General features: G+C 36.5%; 1 protein-coding gene across 1 annotated transcript in view; it reads right to left on the reverse strand.

Annotated features, from left to right (window-relative positions):
- The window catches only part of LOC134262935 (uncharacterized), a 32,855-nt gene extending 27,201 nt beyond the window's left edge, over positions 1–5,654 (reverse strand). The window contains exon 1 of the mRNA XM_062745254.1: positions 1,691–5,654. Coding sequence (XP_062601238.1) covers positions 1,691–5,654 — 3,964 coding nt within the window. The remainder of the gene's footprint in view (positions 1–1,690) is intronic.
- Positions 5,655–23,333: the final 17,679 nt, after the last annotated feature.

The raw sequence follows: 23,333 nt of genomic DNA on the forward strand, positions 1-23,333 counted from the left end.
TACCGAAAATTAGCTTTTTTTTTTAAATAGGCCTATTCGAATATGTATCGGCATTTTATCAGTAATTTTTTCGTTTTTTTTTTTTGTAAGGGGTGGGGGGTGGGGGGTGGGGGTCACACAGCACCTTATTATAGTACTACACAGATTAATACAAATCCAGAAAGAGACTATGAGTGGGCAATTTAAAAAAATACGAATCAGTTAAGATTTCTTTTTATTCACAAACACAATAACATTTTTCCATATGACAGAGGCATTACACCATGAACATGTTTTCATCAAGAACGTCCGCGGAAGTGACTTTATTTATAGTGCATGCGTATTAAACACAGTAAAAGAGTTCCCTTCAGGGGAAATAACTCACCTTTTGAAAATGGGGAATACACCCTGATGAACTTACAAAAATCAAAAGAAGAACTTTAAAATTTTAACAAAATTTAATAACAAAATTAAAGAACAAAATAAACAGAAATTTTAACAAAAAAAATTAACCAAAAAAAAAAATGTACAAAATAGAATAAATTGAAAATGTCTTTGTTAATTGGTCCTGGTCCACGTCAGTCAGTGCGCATGTCCCTTGGTATGAATTGGTCCCGTTTGCCCTGGTCCTTCCGTACGTGCGGAAATCCTCCGAGAACCGATTTTTCCAGTTTCCTATTAGTATGGCTACACGGAACAATGTTAATTAATAACGGGATGCGTGACACACTGGGTTCCTCTCGGGTTCCAGAGACAATGGTCCGACGCCAGGCTCAACACTTTGAAATGTCTTTCAATGAAACTAAATATTCAGAATTATTTCCAAATTCACAATAGTTATAATTCTCAAACTTTCACAATGTTTCGTTCATATAAAGACTTTAATTCAGATAATGAAATGATCAACGAGGGTCACCGCCCGATGATATACTAGTAACTCACAGAACTGGTTTTAGAGATGTGTCGTATGGGCCGCCATAGTTCACTCACACGCTTCGGTCTCTGTCACACACCATAACATGGAAATGGCTACTCTCAAATAAAGAGTTTCAGTACCCGATAGTTTACATACTCTGTAACATTCTGTAGAGAGACTTTTAGGCATGAAAATAAGTCACAAGACCCATGTGGTTTTCTATGGAAGGCGTCCTGGTAGCACTAGACGAACACGTCTATCGGCTGATGTTTTCCCGGGTACTCCCCAGAGCACGCTTTAACTTTACTATTTAAAGTAAAACGAGGGGCTCCCCACAGGGCTGCTATGTTACTATGGGAACTAAAGGAATTTAGGGGCTCCCCACAGTGTTATTACACAAGTTACCGGAAGGGTGAACCCAGGGGATTTATTTACAATGTAATGAAGAATTTCCGTTTGTTACATACCTCCCCCTTATAAGACTAAAGACCATTTAGTCCGGCCAAACCTACAAACTGAAAATTAAAATAAACAAACTCAGACTATTTACAACAAAGCATTATATATACAATATACCTGCAACAAAAGTAATCTCAGATAATTACTCAACCACATCATCTGAACATAACCTTGATAGTGAGTCTGCTACTGTATTCTGTGTACCACGAATATACCTAATCGAGAACACAAACTCTTGCAAAAGAAGACTCCAACGTAACAAACGTTGATTTGATAACTTTGACCTTTGTAACCATTGCAAAGGTGCATGATCAGTCTCAATTTTGAATGGTTTACCTTCTAAATAGACTATGAGACTCTGGACCGCCCACACAACAGCAAAGCACTCTTTTTCTACTACAGCATAATTTCTCTCCGCAGGACTGAACTTTTTGCTAAGAAAACAAATTGGATGCTTACCGTCTTCAAACTCTTGCTCTAGCACCGCGCCTGCTCCGTATGCACTTGCATCTGTGCGCAAAATGAATGATCTACTGAAATCTGGACTTCGAAGAACTGGTTCTGAAAGTAACTTACCTTTTAGTTCTTGGAAAGAGTGATCAAGTTCGCTTGTCCATTTGATTTTGCTAGGTGTTTTCTTGCTCGTCAAGTCTGTAAGCGGAAGTGCTAAAGTGGCAAAATTAGGAATGAACTTCCGGTAAAACCCAATCATACCTAAAAATGACTTTACCTTTTTCTTGGTTGTCGGAATGGGAAAGTTCTGAATGGATTCTACTTTTGACATCATTGGCTTGATTTTTCCACTTCCTACAGTATGACCAAGAAAACAAAGTTCATTGAAACCAAACTCACATTTTGTAGGTCGAGCTGCTAAGTTCGCTTTCCTCAACGCTGAAAACACTGTTCTCAGATGCTCAAGGTGTTCTGTCCAGCTGTTGCTATAGATACCAATATCATCAATGAAAGCCTCTGTGAAATCTTCCAGCCCTGTAAGAACTTTACTTACCAGTCTAACGAAAGTGGCCGGTGCATTCACCATCCCGAACGGCATGACTGTAAAACTGAAATGTCCAAATGGAGTTACAAATGCACTTTTCCGTTTTGCATCCTCGTCTAATGGCACTTGCCAATAACCTTTTGTCAAGTCCAATTTGCTTATGAATTTTGCTTTATTGGTCTTAATCAAAATGTCATCTATTCGAGGCATTGGCCTTGGGTCAAATACAGTTACCTTATTCAACTCCCGGAAGTCGACGCAGAATCTCAATGATTTGTCACTCTTCTTAATGAGGACGACTGGTGCTGAATAAGGACTGTCTGTTTCCTCAATGATACCAAGATCCATCATTTGCTGTAACTCCCGCTTCACTTGATCTTGTAAGGCATATGGAATCGGGTATGGTTTCATATGGATGGGCACATCTGTAGACGTTTTCACTGAGTGTTTCGTCAAAGGCGTTTTCTTGGGAACATCTGTAAAAATATCACCAAATTCTTCCACTAACCTCTGAATCTGATCCCTTTGCTCTGTGGTGAGGTTGTTTGAATACTGAACGTTGGCTGACGATTCTGTCTGTCGAAGGGCCGGGACTTTATCCGACACCACACCGTCTTCTATCTGAACATCATTGCTAGATAAACTGGAAATAACATTCAGGCATGCCATTATTTCAGACTTACTGTTTTCCTCTGACTCTCTCTCAAACCATTCCTTCAGCATATTGACGTGATAAACAGTTTCTTTGTTTTTGGACAGCCTGACCTTGAAATCAACGGGACTTCCCTTTTCTGTCACCTCATATGGACCCTTCCACTGCGCCAATAATTTCGAAGTAATTGTTGGCAATAACACTAAAACTTTCTGACCTACTTCAAAATTCCTGCCTCTGGCGTTTTTGTCATAATATCTCTTCTGTTTCTTCTTTGCATGGGATTCCACTTCTGTTACCAACTTACGTACCATCTCCATTCGTTCACGTGTTTCCATGAGATAACTTAGGACTGATGCTTGTTCCTCGGTTGGTTCTTCCCATTGCTCCTTTAAGATGTCTAGTGGACCCCTGACATGTCTGGCATAAAGAAGTTCGAAGGGAGTAAAACCTGTCGTTTCATTCGGGACATCTCTGTAGGCAAAGAGTACATATGGTAAATGAACATCCCATTTTAATGGCTCTACAACTGCATATGCTTTCAACATTTGCTTAAGAGTCCCATTAAATCGTTCTACTAGCCCGTTAGCTTGAGGATGATAAGGGGTAGTTGACAGTTTACGCACTTTTAGCATTTTGCACAGGTTTGATATGAGTGATGACATGAAATTTGTTCCCTGGTCTGATAAAATTTCTTTAGGAAAGCCTACCCTTGAGAACATTTCCATAAGCGCATTTGCCACACTTTCTGCGTCTTGACATTTCATCGGAAATGCTTCCGGAAATCTAGTAGCATAGTCCATACATACCAAAATATATCTGTTTTTCTTTTTTGTCATTGGTAATGGACCCACAAAGTCAATGGCGACTCTGGAAAATGGAACGTCTATCTTTGGAATTGGCACCAGTTTTGCTCTCGGCGTTCTCCCTTTCTGCATCCCCTTCTGACAAATAGAGCATGACTTACAATAATGTGATATGTCCACATACATACCCGGCCAAAAGAAGTTTTGCAGGATTCGTTCTCTGGTTTTCTTGTTTCCAAGATGCCCAGCCAATGGTGTGTCATGAGCTAATGACATAATACCAGTGCGCAGTTTCTTTGGAGCTACAATCTGGAAGACTTTTTCGTCAGAATTCTTCTCAAAAACTCCATACAATAAATCATTTTTCAAGATGAAATATGACTTACCCTCATATGGACCATTTTGTGCCATATCTAGAATTGACTTCAAGCTCTCATCAGTTTTCTGATGCTCAATCAATTCCTCCCTGTTACACCACATACCTTCATTCTCGGTGTTCGATGCTTTTAAGTCATCCAGTTTTGGTTTTTCTGCCCTCTCTTGTTTCCTTAGCTCTGATCTAGTTTGGACCGCTCCGCATGCGTCATCTTCGACTGTGTCCACCTTCTCCATCCTGGGTAAAGGGTCTGCCTCCTTAGGTACTACAATGCTCACATTGTTGCCAATAATAACATCAGCAAAAGGAGAATCTAGACATAAAGCGTGTACCTTACCTGAAATGTATGGCGTATTCACACTTACTATTGCCTCATTGCAAGATCTCCTTGTACCGTCAGCTAGAGTAATTACCCTTGATTTCCCAGTCTTATCCTCATCTGAAACTAATTTACTGTTGACAAACACCGTTGAACAACCAGTATCCCTTAAAACTGAGACAACATGTCCACCGACTTCTCCACTCACCAAATCTAAACCTGTTTCACAACTTAATTCTAAAGCAGAATCATCAGTAATCGATACACCAGACAACTTAACCACCACTTTATTCTCATGAACACTATCAGAATCCTCAGATACTGTCATTGTCTCATCAAGACACAAACCAAACTGTTCATTAGACTTGTGGTTACCTGGTTTCTGATTCAGAGGAGATTTTGACTGAACTTTACGCAATGGACAATTCGGAGCAATATGCCCGACCTTGTCACACTTAAAACATTTCCTCTGATCTAAAGGCGAGATAAACTTACCTTTATGGGACTGAACCGAACCAAACTTATTTGGTTTTGAACCCGGTTTTTCCCCTGCGTTACCACGACCACTGCCTGAATAACTGCCTTTATGTGCAACCTGAAATGACTCTGACAAAGTTATAACTTCTTTTATAGACTTTGGACTGTGTTCAAGTACCCACAGTTGCAACTCTTTTGAACAACTTCTTATCACCTGTTCTCTCAACATCAAATCAAACAACTTATGAAAGTTTGAACCAATTTCTTCCCTTTCACACCAATGATTAAAGAACCTCTCTGTCCTAACTACAAAATCTTTGAACGATTCATCACTAGACTGTCGACACTGCCTAAACTTATCCCTATAGGCCCCTGAGGTAAGTTCATACCTTTTAAGAATAGCAGTTTTTATAGCATCGTAATTATCGCTATCCTCATCTGACAATCTAGAATAAGCTTCAAGAGCCTTACCCGATAGCATTGGGACTAAACGAACCGCCCATTGAGATTGATCCCACTTTTGTAACCCCGCTATTTTCTCAAAAGATTTTAGAAAAACGTCAGGGTCTTGACCTTCTTCAAATTTGGGTAAATTTACACTAGGGGTGTGAATGCTCTGGGGGGAGGGACCAGTTTTACTCTTCTCTAACTCTTTCTCTTTAAGAGCTCTCATCCCTGCTATATTATTTTTCTTCGATTATTCTTTATTAAGTAAAGTTACGCCATTTTGAGAGAATGAAACAATGTACGATTTACTGATTGTCGTAATTAATTAGCATAATTAATTCGTTCAATTATGTAAATCGCACTTCACCCGAGTATACCCGATAGACCGGACGCATTTCATAGCGGTCCGGATTTCTTTCTTTATTAGTGTTCTTAAAAATTCCACCGTTCGACCATAAGGACCAAAAAACTCAATGAACCCGTTGGGGAACATTTCAACCTTGAGGGTCACAAATGGGAGGGCGTAACAGAAGTGGAATCCCATGCAAAGAAGAAACAGAAGAGATATTATGACAAAAACGCCAGAGGCAGGAATTTTGAAGTAGGTCAGAAAGTTTTAGTGTTATTGCCAACAATTACTTCGAAATTATTGGCGCAGTGGAAGGGTCCATATGAGGTGACAGAAAAGGGAAGTCCCGTTGATTTCAAGGTCAGGCTGTCCAAAAACAAAGAAACTGTTTATCACGTCAATATGCTGAAGGAATGGTTTGAGAGAGAGTCAGAGGAAAACAGTAAGTCTGAAATAATGGCATGCCTGAATGTTATTTCCAGTTTATCTAGCAATGATGTTCAGATAGAAGACGGTGTGGTGTCGGATAAAGTCCCGGCCCTTCGACAGACAGAATCGTCAGCCAACGTTCAGTATTCAAACAACCTCACCACAGAGCAAAGGGATCAGATTCAGAGGTTAGTGGAAGAATTTGGTGATATTTTTACAGATGTTCCCAAGAAAACGCCTTTGACGAAACACTCAGTGAAAACGTCTACAGATGTGCCCATCCATATGAAACCATACCCGATTCCATATGCCTTACAAGATCAAGTGAAGCGGGAGTTACAGCAAATGATGGATCTTGGTATCATTGAGGAAACAGACAGTCCTTATTCAGCACCAGTCGTCCTCATTAAGAAGAGTGACAAATCATTGAGATTCTGCGTCGACTTCCGGGAGTTGAATAAGGTAACTGTATTTGACCCAAGGCCAATGCCTCGAATAGATGACATTTTGATTAAGACCAGTAAAGCAAAATTCATAAGCAAATTGGACTTGACAAAAGGTTATTGGCAAGTGCCATTAGACGAGGATGCAAAACGGAAAAGTGCATTTGTAACTCCATTTGGACATTTCAGTTTTACAGTCATGCCGTTCGGGATGGTGAATGCACCGGCCACTTTCGTTAGACTGGTAAGTAAAGTTCTTACAGGGCTGGAAGATTTCACAGAGGCTTTCATTGATGATATTGGTATCTATAGCAACAGCTGGACAGAACACCTTGAGCATCTGAGAACAGTGTTTTCAGCGTTGAGGAAAGCGAACTTAGCAGCTCGACCTACAAAATGTGAGTTTGGTTTCAATGAACTTTGTTTTCTTGGTCATACTGTAGGAAGTGGAAAAATCAAGCCAATGATGTCAAAAGTAGAATCCATTCAGAACTTTCCCATTCCGACAACCAAGAAAAAGGTAAAGTCATTTTTAGGTATGATTGGGTTTTACCGGAAGTTCATTCCTAATTTTGCCACTTTAGCACTTCCGCTTACAGACTTGACGAGCAAGAAAACACCTAGCAAAATCAAATGGACAAGCGAACTTGATCACTCTTTCCAAGAACTAAAAGGTAAGTTACTTTCAGAACCAGTTCTTCGAAGTCCAGATTTCAGTAGATCATTCATTTTGCGCACAGATGCAAGTGCATACGGAGCAGGCGCGGTGCTAGAGCAAGAGTTTGAAGACGGTAAGCATCCAATTTGTTTTCTTAGCAAAAAGTTCAGTCCTGCGGAGAGAAATTATGCTGTAGTAGAAAAAGAGTGCTTTGCTGTTGTGTGGGCGGTCCAGAGTCTCATAGTCTATTTAGAAGGTAAACCATTCAAAATTGAGACTGATCATGCACCTTTGCAATGGTTACAAAGGTCAAAGTTATCAAATCAACGTTTGTTACGTTGGAGTCTTCTTTTGCAAGAGTTTGTGTTCTCGATTAGGTATATTCGTGGTACACAGAATACAGTAGCAGACTCACTATCAAGGTTATGTTCAGATGATGTGGTTGAGTAATTATCTGAGATTACTTTTGTTGCAGGTATATTGTATATATAATGCTTTGTTGTAAATAGTCTGAGTTTGTTTATTTTAATTTTCAGTTTGTAGGTTTGGCCGGACTAAATGGTCTTTAGTCTTATAAGGGGGAGGTATGTAACAAACGGAAATTCTTCATTACATTGTAAATAAATCCCCTGGGTTCACCCTTCCGGTAACTTGTGTAATAACACTGTGGGGAGCCCCTAAATTCCTTTAGTTCCCATAGTAACATAGCAGCCCTGTGGGGAGCCCCTCGTTTTACTTTAAATAGTAAAGTTAAAGCGTGCTCTGGGGAGTACCCGGGAAAACATCAGCCGATAGACGTGTTCGTCTAGTGCTACCAGGACGCCTTCCATAGAAAACCACATGGGTCTTGTGACTTATTTTCATGCCTAAAAGTCTCTCTACAGAATGTTACAGAGTATGTAAACTATCGGGTACTGAAACTCTTTATTTGAGAGTAGCCATTTCCATGTTATGGTGTGTGACAGAGACCGTAGCGTGTGAGTGAACTATGGCGGCCCATACGACACATCTCTAAAACCAGTTCTGTGAGTTACTAGTATATCATCGGGCGGTGACCCTCGTTGATCATTTCATTATCTGAATTAAAGTCTTTATATGAACGAAACATTGTGAAAGTTTGAGAATTATAACTATTGTGAATTTGGAAATAATTCTGAATATTTAGTTTCATTGAAAGACATTTCAAAGTGTTGAGCCTGGCGTCGGACCATTGTCTCTGGAACCCGAGAGGAACCCAGTGTGTCACGCATCCCGTTATTAATTAACATTGTTCCGTGTAGCCATACTAATAGGAAACTGGAAAAATCGGTTCTCGGAGGATTTCCGCACGTACGGAAGGACCAGGGCAAACGGGACCAATTCATACCAAGGGACATGCGCACTGACTGACGTGGACCAGGACCAATTAACAAAGACATTTTCAATTTATTCTATTTTGTACATTTTTTTTTTGGTTAATTTTTTTTGTTAAAATTTCTGTTTATTTTGTTCTTTAATTTTGTTATTAAATTTTGTTAAAATTTTAAAGTTCTTCTTTTGATTTTTGTAAGTTCATCAGGGTGTATTCCCCATTTTCAAAAGGTGAGTTATTTCCCCTGAAGGGAACTCTTTTACTGTGTTTAATACGCATGCGCTATAAATAAAGTCACTTCCGCGGACGTTCTTGATGAAAACATGTTCATGGTGTAATGCCTCTGTCATATGGAAAAATGTTATTGTGTTTGTGAATAAAAAGAAATCTTAACTGATTCGTATTTTTTTAAATTGCCCACTCATAGTCTCTTTCTGGATTTGTATTAATCTGTGTAGTACTATAATAAGGTGCTGTGTGACCCCCCCCCCCCCCCCCTTACAAAAAAAAAAAACGAAACAAATTACTGATAAAATGCCGATACATATTCGAATAGGCCTATTTAAAAAAAAAGCTAATTTTCGGTAGTGGATGTTCTGCAGACGGATCATCATTATTAACAAAATGTGCGGAACAAATTTTAGTTATAAAGTTTTTACGAAATAATCTAGCCTGCTGCAGCCATATTTTCTTTGTATCTCTAGGAATTTTTTGGAGACTGATGACATGTCCATCTACAGTTTTACCTCTGAAATTGCCGCATATACAGCAGAAGTTCGTTTTCCGCGACCGATACCAAGAAACTGCGTTTTTGCTCGATTGTATGTCATAACATAGAACTTTTACTTACAAGAACACATTTGGTGACAATTAAAGGCCTATTTCATTTGAATTAACAGTGTTTCTAGAATTTTTAATTTGTAAAATAATTGATTGACTATATAGTATAAAAACTTTGAATGGAATTCTAAATGAATAATTTAATCTCATATCCTCATGTAACGAAGAAAGAGTAATTAAAATAGCATTGACCTGAATTCGTGTTACATATGTCGTATAAAGTCTGAGCTGCATTTAATCAAAGTTTTAGTGTAGGATCTAAGCATATGTACATGTATATTTCCGAGTAAAATACACATCTTGTTTAAGATCAGAGAATTGAGAGCAGAAACACGAAATTGATACAATAATTTCCTAGCGTATTTCTCGTTTATTAACGGAAAACATTCTTTTCTCAAGTGTTATTTATTTTTTTAAAATCCTTTCAGTGTAAGTACATGTATTTATTTTTATAAGTTATTCTTTTTTGCAAAGTGTGTAAAAAACAATATGAGAGAGAGAGAGAGAGAGAGAGACTCATGTAACCCCGTGTAACTGACATACATGTACATCTGTGAAAAAATATATGTACCGTAATTTTATTGAATTCACAACTAATAATTCTAATAATTTTCAATTTTCACAACTATGGTTCATATTCAACTGTTCAACCCATTTACATAATTATTCGTTCTCTGTACCTGTACGCACGGGGGGGGGGGGGGGGGGGGGGGGTCAAGTGGCTTAGCCCCACCCCCACTTTTTCCCCCAATATTACTTTTTCTATTGAAAATGTTCATTGATAGACAGGTTGCCAATGCTTCCCCCCCCCCCCCCCCACACACACACACACAGTTAATACTACGGTAAAGTTTTATAAGGCAAATGTAGTATTGTATGCCAAGGAACTGGTACTGAAATAAGTAGCTTTTTCAACTTTGGGCAAGGTTTTTCTTTGCTTGCCAACTTTTCAAGGTAAGAAAAAATGTTTCTTTGCCTACCCCCCTTTTAAAGACGATGCTACGTGCCTGGCTAATTCGTATAGCTTTCTAGAAAGGGGGGGGGGGGCTAACAGACCCTTTATAAAATAATTTATTATCTAAAAAAAAATACAAACCGTTTCCTTCTTTTAAAATTTTTAAATACAGCGCGTAAGTTTATCACTATTTTGTTAGATTATCGTATTCCCCATTTTCAAAAGGTGAGTTATTTCCCCTGAAGGTAACTCTTTTACTGTGTTTAATACGCATGCGCTATAAATAAAGTCACTTCCGCGGACGTTCTTGATGTAAACATGTTCATGGTGTATGCCTCTGTCATATGGAAAAATGTTATTGTGTTTGTGAATAAAAAGAAATCTTAACTGATTCGTATTTTTTTTAAATTGCCCACTCATAGTCTCTTTCTGGATTTGTATTAATCTGTGTAGTACTATAATAAGGTGCTGTGTGACCCCCCCCCTTACAAAAAAAAAAAAAAAAACAAATTACTATTAAAATGCTGATACATATTCGAATAGGCCTATTAAAAAAAAAACACACAAACAAAAAAGCTAATTTTCGGTAGTGGATGTTCTGCAGACGGATCATCATTATTTACAAAATGTGCGGAACAAAATTTTAGTTATAAAGTTTTTACGAATTAATCTAGCCTGCTGCAGCCATATTTTCATTGTATCTCTAGGAATTTTTTGAAGACTGATGACATGTCCATCTACAGTTTTACCTCTGAAATTGCTGCATATACAGCAGTAGTTCGTCTTCCGCTACCGATACCAAGAAACTGCGTTTTTGCTCGATTGTATGTCATAACATAGAACTTTTACTTACAAGAACACATTTGGTGACAATTAAAGGCCTATTTCATTTGAATTAACCGTGTTTCTAGAATTTTCTATTTGTAAAATAATTGATTCACTATTTAGTATTAAAACTTTGAATGGAATTCTAAATGAATAATTTAATCTCATGTGCTCATGTAACGAAGAAAGACTAATTAAAATAGCATCGACCTGAATTCGTGTTACATATGTCGTATAAAGTCTGAGCTGCATTTAATCAAATTAAGTTTTAGTGTAGGATCTAAGCATATGTACATGTATATTCCCGAGTAAAATACACATTTTGTTTTAGATCAGAGAATTGAGAGCAGAAACACGAAATTGATACAATAATTTCCTAGCGTATTTCTCGTTAATTAACTGAAAACAATCTTTTCTCAAGTGTTATTTATTTTTTTTTAAATCCTTTCAGTGTAAGTACATGTATTTATTTTTATAAGTTATTCTTTTTTTTGCAAAGTGTGTAAAAAACAATATCAGAGAGAGAGAGAGAGAGAGAGAGAGAGAGAGAGAGAGAGAGAGAGAGAGAGACTCCGTGTAACTGACATACATGTACATCTGTGAAAAAATATATGTACCGTAATTTTATTGAATTCACAATTAAAAATTCTAATAATAATATTAATTTTCACAACTTTGGTTCATTTTCAACTGTTCAACCCATTTACATATTCTCGATCTGTACCTGTACGCACGGAGGGGGGGGGGGGTGCAGGGTCAAGGGGTTTAGCCCAACCCCCACTTTTTTCCCAATATTACTTTTTCTATTGAAAATGTTCATTGATAGACAGGTTGTCAACCCCACACACCCCCCCCCCACACACACACACACTCAGTTTATACTACGGTAAAGTTATATAAGGGAAATGTAGTATTGTATGCCAAGGAACTGGTACTGAAATAAGTATTAGCTTTTTCAACTTTGGGCAAGGTTTTTCTTTGCTTGCCAACTTTTCCAGGTAAGAAAAAAATATTTCTTTGGCTACCCCCCCCCCCCCCCCTTTTTAAAGACGATGCTAGGTGCCTGGCTAATTCGTATAGCTTTCTAGAAAGGGGGGGGGGCTAACAGACCCTTTATAAAATAATTTATTATCTAAAAAAATGCAAACCGTTTCCTTCTTTTAAAATTTTTAAATACAGCGTGTAAGTTGATCACTATTTTGTTGGATTATCGTAACATGTAGTCCGCGGAAGTTATGCTAGTGTTGAAGAGTTCCGATTTTGAGGGGAGATAACTCACTTTTGAAAATGGGGAATTGCGTAGTCCGCGGAAGTTAGGCTAGTGTAGAAGAGTTCCGATTTTGAGGGGAGATAACTCACTTTTGAAAATGGGGAATAACCCACACCCTCACAGACTATTTAGATATTTTATATAGATTTATATATTTCCCCTTCAATTATCTATTCTTTATGTATGCTCATTCTTGACAAATAAGAAAAACTAAAAAGATATCAAATCGTAAAAATCCAATGTACAGTTGTCAGTCAGGCGGAACGGACCTCAGTATGAGCACACTTTCTTCGAGGACAAGAATTACTCAATACAGGTATTCTTGGCAGCACTGAGCTGCAATGAATTTCAATTGTATATATTCCTTATCATTAAATCACATTGATTTTGGCTATTTCAGTAAATGCACTCCCTTGGATTTCATTTAGGCCTATATAATTTGCACACTTTAATGACATGTTTTATTATATGGCCTAGACTTGAAGAACAGAATTTCAGAGACAGTAGACACTACCTTTATGAACCATGAGAAGTAAAGACAAATATCAGTTAGTACATATGGAGATAAGAAACTCAGAAAATCAATGAAAGGGTTTCTCCTACCTCTACTAACTGAAATAAAAATTTAGGAAAAACAAATTATTATATGTATTTAGCCAAATGCCATTAATCGGAACGGAAATCGACAAGCTTTTTGTAGAGAAAAAACCAAGCCCGGCCTTATAGATCAGATCCCTATTTATAATGAAGTGATCCTTTGCAAAGTTGGGAGTGCTGATCCCATATTTGAATCAACTGCAGGATGTTGAGATCGCTCCTTTAAACGAGTAAAATATTGGGTTCTGAACTACCAAATAATGAAACATCTTTCATGTACACATACGCAGTAAAAATAAATATTCGTTTGATACTTGTGCTTGTATGAGTCACTAAGGTTGTTTTGACATTTGAGACAAACAAACAAACAAAGTACCATGTAAACTGTGTAGCCCTGTAACATTGCCCATCGTATTATTCTAAGATTAATCTAACAGCTAGAATAATTACAATTAATTCTACCAAAGGCACATATGGGAATGCAATTAATATTTATATGTATAAACATGGTATCATGTTAGGGACCACTGTTTGCTATACGGGTTCCTTTGACTATTCCATTTGATGTCCCATTGAAAATTTTTGAATGTTTACGTTATAATTAAAATACACGTAACATAATCGATTTGTTTCTCTTTAATAAGGTCCTTTATATAATGGCTTTATTTTGCAAAAACTTTAATGTGAAGTAGATTTAAGTTCGTCCAAACATTCCCTGAAGCTCAAGATGAGGCATGATCTTGGGTTTTGTTTACACACGATTATACGTTTTGTTGATCAGATTATTGGATCTTCTAAAACACTTTCATAATATCGCAACGGTGTGTCACTAGGAATCATAGGAGCTTGGTTTGTTCGAAAGAAATGATTAAAATCAAGCCTGCTATACCGTGTTCCTTTCCATTTTCGAATTTCCGATAATGGAGTTTGTAGAATGGTCTGAACCATCTTTTTGGATCTAATGTCACCATGTCTTGTTAAAATATTCCAATATGCATATTTCTTTGACGACTGGTATTCCGGATATAATTTTGAATTGATTATGGATATTGCTATCACATCATTACTCATCTTTAACATTAACTCTGAGGTAAAAATTGAAGAAAATGGTTTCATTATCTCATGCTCGTAAAGGTAACTGATTATAAATAATGGTATCTGAGCAGTTCTGAGATAAATGTGTTTTCGTACTTTTTTAAATCTTATCATATTAGATATAATAATAAGACATTTTTTACTATTTTTGTGCTTCGTGCAGCATTGCAACTTTTTGAATGAAATTTCCAATTTGCTGTACTTCTTCAAATACTTGTATTTATATATTTCTGGATTTTTCCAATAGATCTTCAACTGATTGATGAAACATGCAAAATCTGATGAAGAAGAATGAATGTTGTTGTGCCCACAAACTTGATTCATATTGTCAAAGTCCTCTATAGACTTCATGCCACTCAACTTAATCATTTGAGACAGAAGTAGCAGGAATTCCTCTTCTACTTTACCAGCACAACTAAGCAAAGCTTTTGTGTTCATGAAATTTGATAGTTTCTGTTTACATTTCCAAAGAGCTGAATCTTTAGGGTACACGAATGTTTTGAAATCATATGCAAATTTTAAATACAATGCTGCAGAAGCGTGGTTTAAATATTAAACCCATTTAAGTTTGTGGAAAGAAAGTGAATTATGACTAAAAACACTTAGAAGGTATGATGTAGAAATGTTTAAACGATTTATACAATTGAAATGTTCTTCTCCAAAGTTTTCTTTTATAGCCTGTAGAATTTTCTCAAGTCCCTTAGCGGCTGCAAGATGGGAAAAGCTGAGTGACGTTGATGTAGCGTTGCATATTTGAATTGGTTTTCTAATTCTCACGAGTGTTGAATCATTTGCAATGTATTCTTCAATAGATTTAAACATGTTATCAAAAGGAACAACTGCGTTAATGTTTAGTAATGGCGAGTTTGAAGAAATCATTTCCTGTATTTTCAGATTTTCTGGAGAACAAGGTGCGAACTCAATTAGCAACTGCAAAATGTCTCTGTTGTCCTTGGTTTTAACATTTATAGACATCCCAGTTCGTAACAGAAATTTAAAACCAAGGTAATTACCACTTAAAACCGTCCTGTGTAAGGGATTGAATCCTTCATCATCTTAGCAAAAATTCATTTCAGTACAGTTCATGTTCATCTCTGAAAAATACCCTAAGTGAATTCTGAATGAACCCTTGGGATCCTCCATCAAGTTATGGAATGCAAATGTTTTAAAACCACTACATTTGCATCTTCTAAATTCTGCACATGGAAGAGAATAAATTAAAATACTCAGGATCTATATAAATCTGTGTATGGAGAATTTTGATAGTGTCTTTTAAATTGATGGCAAAATCATAAGTACTATCTTCACGTTGTTGACATTTTGTCCAAATAGCATCAAGAATAAGGACATTCCCACGTTGCAAGCAGATTTTAATATATGCGGAAAGTTTATTATTGAATATTTCATTTTTAAATGATGTTTCAAGGATCAAATAAATGAAGTACTGATGTGCATTCATACTAGCGATCTTAGTACTTCGGCAAAGACTGTCGTAAGGTGGTGAACAAACAAAACTTGGTTTTGCCTTTAGCAGATTATCCATTTGTGGCAAATGTTTGAAAACCAAATCCAAAACTGTTTCATTGTTGACGTCTGGAAGACGTAAAAGCTTTGTCCAGATGTCCTGATTCCATTGGTGTTTTAAACAAGCTTGAAGAAAATTTATATTTCCATTAATAGCTGCATAGTGCATTGCAGTTCTCCCGATATCATCTTGAAAGAATAATTCATCTCTAATCCTTTTCAAAACTGTTTTACTAATGTATTTTCCAAACTCAGTGACGGCTTGTAGAGATTCATATTTATATTTTTCACTCCTAGCAAGATAATGAACTACACTCTGTTTGGTATCATCTAAAACGGGTTCAGGATTTCTATTGAAAAGATTATCAAGAAGGTCATATTGCCTACAAATTGCTCCTGAGTGCAATGGAGAAGATCCGTTGTATGACTGAGTATGCAGTTTAGTTTCAAAGTGACTGGTTAGTTCCATCCTTCCAATACAAGCTAGATAATGCAATGCTGTTGCTCCGAATGCATCACGCTCAATCCAGAAGGCGTTTCGAAATTTATTATGCAACATATGTAAATTCTGCGTACTTCCAAATTCTGCAGCCATGTGAAAAGTAGACATATTATTCAAACATTTGTTATTGTCATATTCTATTTCTTCTGCTTTACTTAAATCAAATTCGCCCCTTCTCTGATATTCTGTTATGCAGTGCTGGGTAAAGGAAACACTGAGAGACATAAAATAGCGTAAAACATCTGTCCGATCAAATTTCACAGCTGTTAGGAGAGGGGTTCTTCCACCAGCCTCTCTACATTGCAAACTTATAGTTCCGTAATCCAGCAAGCGTTTTACAACCTCCGTATGTCCGTTTTGAATCGCTATTTCTACTGCTGTCTCGCACCTTATCATTCTTTTGTCATCCAAACAAACGAAATTAAATGCTTCAAAATCAACCTGGTTGTCAATAACTTGCAAACGAGTTTGATGAAATTTGATCCAGTACACACATCAGCGGCGCCATGGTATAATAACAAGCTTACAATATCAGCATGTCCATTTTTTGATGCCAGGTATAATGAATGGTTTAAACTATTACGAAAAAAAATCATTGTAATTCAGGAGGAAATATTTTACAATTGGGAGATGTCCAAATTCTGAGGCAAGATGGAAGGAGTTCAACCCGCATGACGATTCATGTGACACATTCACTTTGTTCCGATGAAGAATTAAGACAATGTCAAGATGTCCATTTTGAGACGCTATATTCAAGAGGTTGTACTGCCAATGAGAATATAATTTGCTAAATTCAACAATATTGTTTAAAGTAGAGTTTATTATTCTTGGGCCTAATCTGGTAAAATTCACATCAGCTCCATATTTTAAAAGAGCTGTAAGTGTCTTCCGATTACCATACGCCGCAGCAACATAGGAAGCCGTGATATTTCCATCGTCAACCTCATCTACGTGTGTAAATGGGAATTTTAAATACAAGTCAAGAAAAAGGGACATACTAGAGTAAGAATCCACTGTCATTGCTGCTCGGTGAAGAAGGAATATTGGACGATGATTGATAAAAGTCTTGTTCTCAATACTTGAATTGTACTTTTTGCCATACTTAAGAAATATATTCATCAACTCTTGTTCTTTAGAGCACGATACATAACCTGTCAACAGTAAAATATCAATGCCTTCAAACCATGCTGTATGCAAACTTTCTTTAGTAAGTGCCTGGATAACTGGTTACAACCGTTCTGTTTCGAAATGTAAAATTGTTCTCTTTTCCTCTCCTTCTTTGTCAAAAATTCAGAAAGGGTTTTATGTAGAAATGTTATTTTTTTCATCGGATAATCTGAGGAAATGACTTAATTCATTACCTATTAATTTTTGTACATTTATCTGTTCAGCATCAGAAATATTAGCAATTTCGAATACCTCATCTTCAGAAAGTGTCTCACGGCTTGCACATAGTATTTCCAAAATTTTTCTTGTATGGCTAAATTTGTTTTCATCTTTTCCAAATATTCTGTAAAACTGAATATAAAGCAATGTTTCAAGAGTAAGAGGGGCACTTAAGGAAAAGTCCTCATTTTTTCGACCAGAATTTCAATGCATGTAATACGAAAAGCATATTGCCTTTTCCGTATCTAACAGCTTTATCGCTAATTTCGTCAAGATTAGATGTTTTGAAGAAAGCCTGGATATGTTGGATTTCCTCCTTGATAAAATATTTAAGATTTTCTTTCACAAGGAGACTAATGTCTCTTTTATTCTGATTGTTCTCAGACAGCAATTTATATACGTTCATATGGCGGCTTAACTGGGAAATCGGCGAGATATTACGACTCGAGATCAGAAATTTAATATAATTGGGAAATTTTGAAATTCTATTTAGAAGAAGATGTAAGATATTGTATTGCCCATACTCCATGCACTCATCTAAAGCATCTATAGCAACAATATGAGTTGATGTCTCATTTGGTAATTCTTGAAGTGATTTGAGGATTAAAAAATCTAAACAGCCTTCTGGATCATGTACACATTTGTCCCCTACAAAATAATCTCTGAATCTTTGATTCTGTTCTATATGCCATTTGAATTTGGGCATGCTTTTAGCAAAACCACCAGCTATATTTTTGACAAATAATCCGGGCAGCAACGTCCTTTTTGATTCAAAAGTACAGATATGGAAAACAGAAATATTTTGGTAAATTGAATATCCAGCGCCTCGCCGATCGTCCTGGCACACTAGATGAGACATTATTGCTGATTTACCAAAGCCCATTTCTGCTATCATCATGACACCTTTCGAAGAAGAACTCATTTCATTTTCCAGTTCATGAAGTAGCCACTTTCGACCAACTAGCTTACCATGTGCAGAACAATAGAATTGAAAGTCGGTGTCTAAGGCAAATGGGTACTCGTAATCAATTCCTTTGCAACCTGCTGGTAAAAGAAATACATCTTTAACGAAGCTATGTTTCTTTTTAAAAACTTTTTTCTTAATTTTTTTAGCAAGTCACTACGATTTTATAGAAACATAAATAAGTATTACTGAAAGCTGGATACGATTTCTTAAAGAAAGAGGTTTTTTGTCCGCCATATTCCTTCGCCAAGCGCTATATAAGCCCCAGCTTTTTTCAGTGTTTAATGTATAAGGGATCAAAGAAAAAACAAGACAATATTGCGCCACCTTAGAAAATTAAAATTTAACTTGTCAAAACTTATTTATTTGATAAACTTGATGTATTAGTATGTTACTTAAAGAGAAAAGACGGCAATTAAATGTCCTACATGATAAATATCCACATGCACAACGTTTATTGCATGTAGCGTATCAAGGTCTTAGAGTTTGGCCTACTTTTAATAAAACTTTAACCTTGACCATAATTATCGAACTGTTAGTGCTAGGGCTTTCATATTTCACATATTTCAGATCAGCAAACATAAAAAAAATGTTTACTATAGGTAGCCACGGCATAAAGTAAGAAGCATACGATCAAGTGATAATTGTTTAATAAAATCGGGTCAACAGGAAGTTGGGTGGACTTTGTATAGACATCAAGATACTGGATGACTACAGCGTACTAGGCGATATGATATTTAATAGCTGTTTGTTATTTGATTTTTAACTGAGGGAATGCTTCTGTGGCAATCCATAGGTCCACATGTGGTGACAAAGCATATCTGGGCAAAACACACTGTGCAGAGTACATCAGGAAATCGGGCTTCGCCGATAAAAAGGTCATTTAATATTTATCAATCTCACAAGTACGGAAATTGCATATTGTATATATAAATACTGATCAGGCCATTGTTCTATTCACAAATAAGAATTAACAAGTGGTACGTTAGCAATTTTGTCTAGTGTATACTAGTATTATACAAATATAGCCCTTTTATGAGGCCCAACCACAGATATGTCGACTTCACAGAAACATATATTGACCGAGCAATCTATGGATTGAATGAATGCATGGAAAACATGTACATTTGCTTAATTTTTTTTTAATGTCTTTACAGAAATTAACTAAACAAATTTTAATATAATGTGAACAATTGCAAGACAGTTAATGATCTAGCTCTCTGTACTTCTCTTTATACTTATAATCCCTTGTTGACACCTCTTATACTGGGCTCTTTTGGTCTTTGCTTAACATTAATTAGATATGTTTTTTTTTGTTTCAATTTTATTAATCTGTTACTTACAAATCGATTTGATCATTAAAATTATGAAATAAAATATACATGTATATAGAATGATTGATTGATTGATTGATTGATTGTATATTGTTTAACGTCCCTCTTGAGAATTTTTCACTCATATGGAGACGTCACCGTATGCCGGTGAAGGGCTTCAAATTTTGACCTTTACTCGGCACTCAGGGCCATTGAGCAGTGAGGGATCTTTATCGTGCCAGCGCCTGCCGCTGACACGGGGCCTCGGTTTTTAAGGTCTCATCCGAAGGACCCGCAACTTTCACTTCAAAGTGCCGAGCACATGGCGAAGGAACAGTTGCTACCCATTTTAACGACTAGGTCAGTCGCGGCCGAGATACGAACTCAAGACCTCCCGATCACGGAGCGAGCGCTCCACCGACTGAGCTACCGTGAACGGTATATATAGAATGACGAACAGTATTCAAGCTCAAAAGTCCATAAATCAAATACAAAATAAGAACAGGGCAAACAGGGACATCCAAAACATCAGAGCTGGGATCAGGTGCCATTGAGGAGTGAGCATATTCTGCCAACCTGTCACACACGCCGTGTGCTCCTTGTTATGATCAGGAAATAACAAAAAAAGAAACATCGTCAATTCAGTGTGGAAATAATCGACTAACAATTAGTATGAAAAACGTCCGTCAGCAACTGACTCAATGATAAATTGTTTTTGCTGACAAGGTCATTGTATCGGCATTAGAACATACAAAATGATGACTTTAAACGAGACTTCAAGCTCAAAGGATATATCATATCGACATAAGAATGGAAATATCATTGTTAATTGACGAAACGTCGTTGATATAATTAAGTGTCGAGTTGAAACCACGTCAACTGGTTTTTTTTTTCGAATAAGATGTAAGACAATTATGCTTCATATGAACACAAAAAGGTTTGCTAATAACGGGGCACAGTTGGAACCAATGGGACCTCCAAATGATTGTTGCAAGACCTTGCGCTGAGGTTAAAGCTAATTGTACTTTAACTCAAACTCCGTACTCAAAATCCATACTCGCACTCCAGTTTGAAGTTACATGTATAAAAAAAATTACTGTACTCATACTCAAACGTCAACTGAGTACAAACTCAAGATGTTTCAAGTATGCTACAAACCAATCTCAAAATCGATCTCAAGTTTCGTGTTTTGGGTTTATTGATCACCCTATCTTCAGGTTGGAATGAGTCCGTTTGCACAGGGTCTGTTCGCCCTAAATCTTGTTTGCCCCGTATCTCATTCGTCAAACTTATCGCCTTGTTGTAAATATTTCGTGTCATTGGCCATGGATTGAAGTCATTTCTTTTTTTAATTTTTGCTACTGCAGTTTTTAAATGATTTAATATGTAAAAAAAAAAAACTGTTTAATACAATCGTTTGACCAGTTCCGAACTGGGAACCGATCTGGCAGTGCTATAAATATAAGACGGCATTATTGATTACAGAAGGATAAATGGTTTTCATATTGCTCCTCATTTCTTTTAATAAGTAATAGTTTCCTAGATCGATATATTTAATCTCTTCTGACAAAAATTTAGATCCTTATTTCAAACTTTATTTTCGTCACCTGTAATAACGTGTCCAGCAGGACTATAGTTATAAGGAGTATAACACGATCATGGTGGATTATGTTATAGATATTCGATTTTCAGGCCCTGTTTAGATTTCTTATACATGTACTTTAAAGGATTGAAAGGAGTTGTTGATTTACATATATATTTGCAGGAAATACAAGGTGTAGTATTCAACTTGAAATATGATGGAAGACAAGACTAGACCCTATTATGATTACGAATATTACTTATATTAATCGTGTCAATTCCTGTATTGGTATATTGAAGTTTAAGAAAAAGATGGATCGTTTTTGCTGCATTTTCTTCAATAAAACATGGGCGTTAAAAACGTATTATATGTATTATCTATAATCACGATTCGAGTCTATATTCTGGTGTCGAGGAATAAAAAAAGCGGGCTTTCTTTGGCCTTTTCAAGAAGACTATTTAAAAGTTTCAAAAGGAGAAAGTTTGGTCTGAGTATGCTGAAAGTAATCTTAGTATCAAACAATAAAAATTTTGCATTAATAATTGTCTTATTTTATTGACCGATCACGGTAGCATAGTAGTAGAGCGTTCGCTTCGTGATCGGGAGGTCTAGGTTCGATTCTCGTTCGCGGCGCCGCGTCAAACCTTAGACGTAAACATAGGTAGTGACCGTTCTTTCGACAAGCTCTCGGCACTAGAACATATGGTTTAAATGAAGCCCTTCACCGGCATACGATGACGTCTCTGTTTGACTGAAAAATTCTCGATAAACAATATACAATTTCATTTTATTAACCGCTCAAATACTGTGATGATTATTATTTACTGTGATTTATTATCAAAAATAAATGGCAAAGGGGAGTAACTCTTCTATGTAGAATACAATTTAATAGTGTCTTCCCAGAACACTTGACGGTCCAGATGTTCAAAAATCTAGCAAAATACTCCTTCTTTTTAAAACTTTTACTCTGTTTGCATCTGAAATGCCCAGGTGCATAGATGGCTTTTAAAAGGGTATGGACACAGTTTCACCTGATTTTTTAAAACCAATTTCAATGCTTACAATTCCTAGCTAAGGCATCATCTAATGATCAGCAAAAAATTGAACCTCATTTGTTGATTAACAAACGAAACATAGAACTTAAGTTCTTCATAATGAAAAGGAGGCTCGTGCCTTGTTTATGTTTACATAAAGAAAATATATTTAAAACAAAATGAAATTCAGTAAATCACTTAAAACTGACTAATTGTATTTAGAACTAACTTTTTCATTGAAATTATTACCTTTGGAGGAACACGTATCAGTTTATTAACATATGTAAACTAAAACATGACACGAACCCTGTTCACATAGCAAAGGCTCGGAGCTCTATATCTCTCTTGTATGTCGACAACTGAAGTTCAAATTTTTGATGATCATTAGAAAAACTTTTGAATATTTTTAGCTGAAACTGTGTCCATTTCCCTTTAAGGAAATGATGTATTTGTACTATACATTCAACTCAGCCATTTCCTAACACCAGAAACCATGACCTAGGGTCATGAAATTTACAGATTTAGAAAGATTCCCCTTTTTATCATCACTATGCAATAGCTAAAGATTTTCGAAAAATTGAGGTAACTTATTTTCAAATTATTTTCAATAGAACCCCCTCCCGACCGAAAAACACAAGAGCATCTGACTTTGGTTCATCATACATGTAACTATATACTGTGAACCAACTTTTATTCGCGTGCGAGAAATTTTCGCGAAGTTCGCGAGAGCCTCGTCATCGCGAATATTTCTCGCCGCGAACCGCTCCATCGAGTGTATGTGTCTATTA

The sequence above is a fragment of the Saccostrea cucullata genome, unplaced genomic scaffold (genome assembly GCF_032062105.1).
Source record: "Saccostrea cucullata isolate Sc308-1 unplaced genomic scaffold, CSIRO_AGI_Scuc_v1 ctg1287, whole genome shotgun sequence".
NCBI classification, from domain to species: Eukaryota; Metazoa; Mollusca; class Bivalvia; order Ostreida; family Ostreidae; genus Saccostrea; species Saccostrea cuccullata.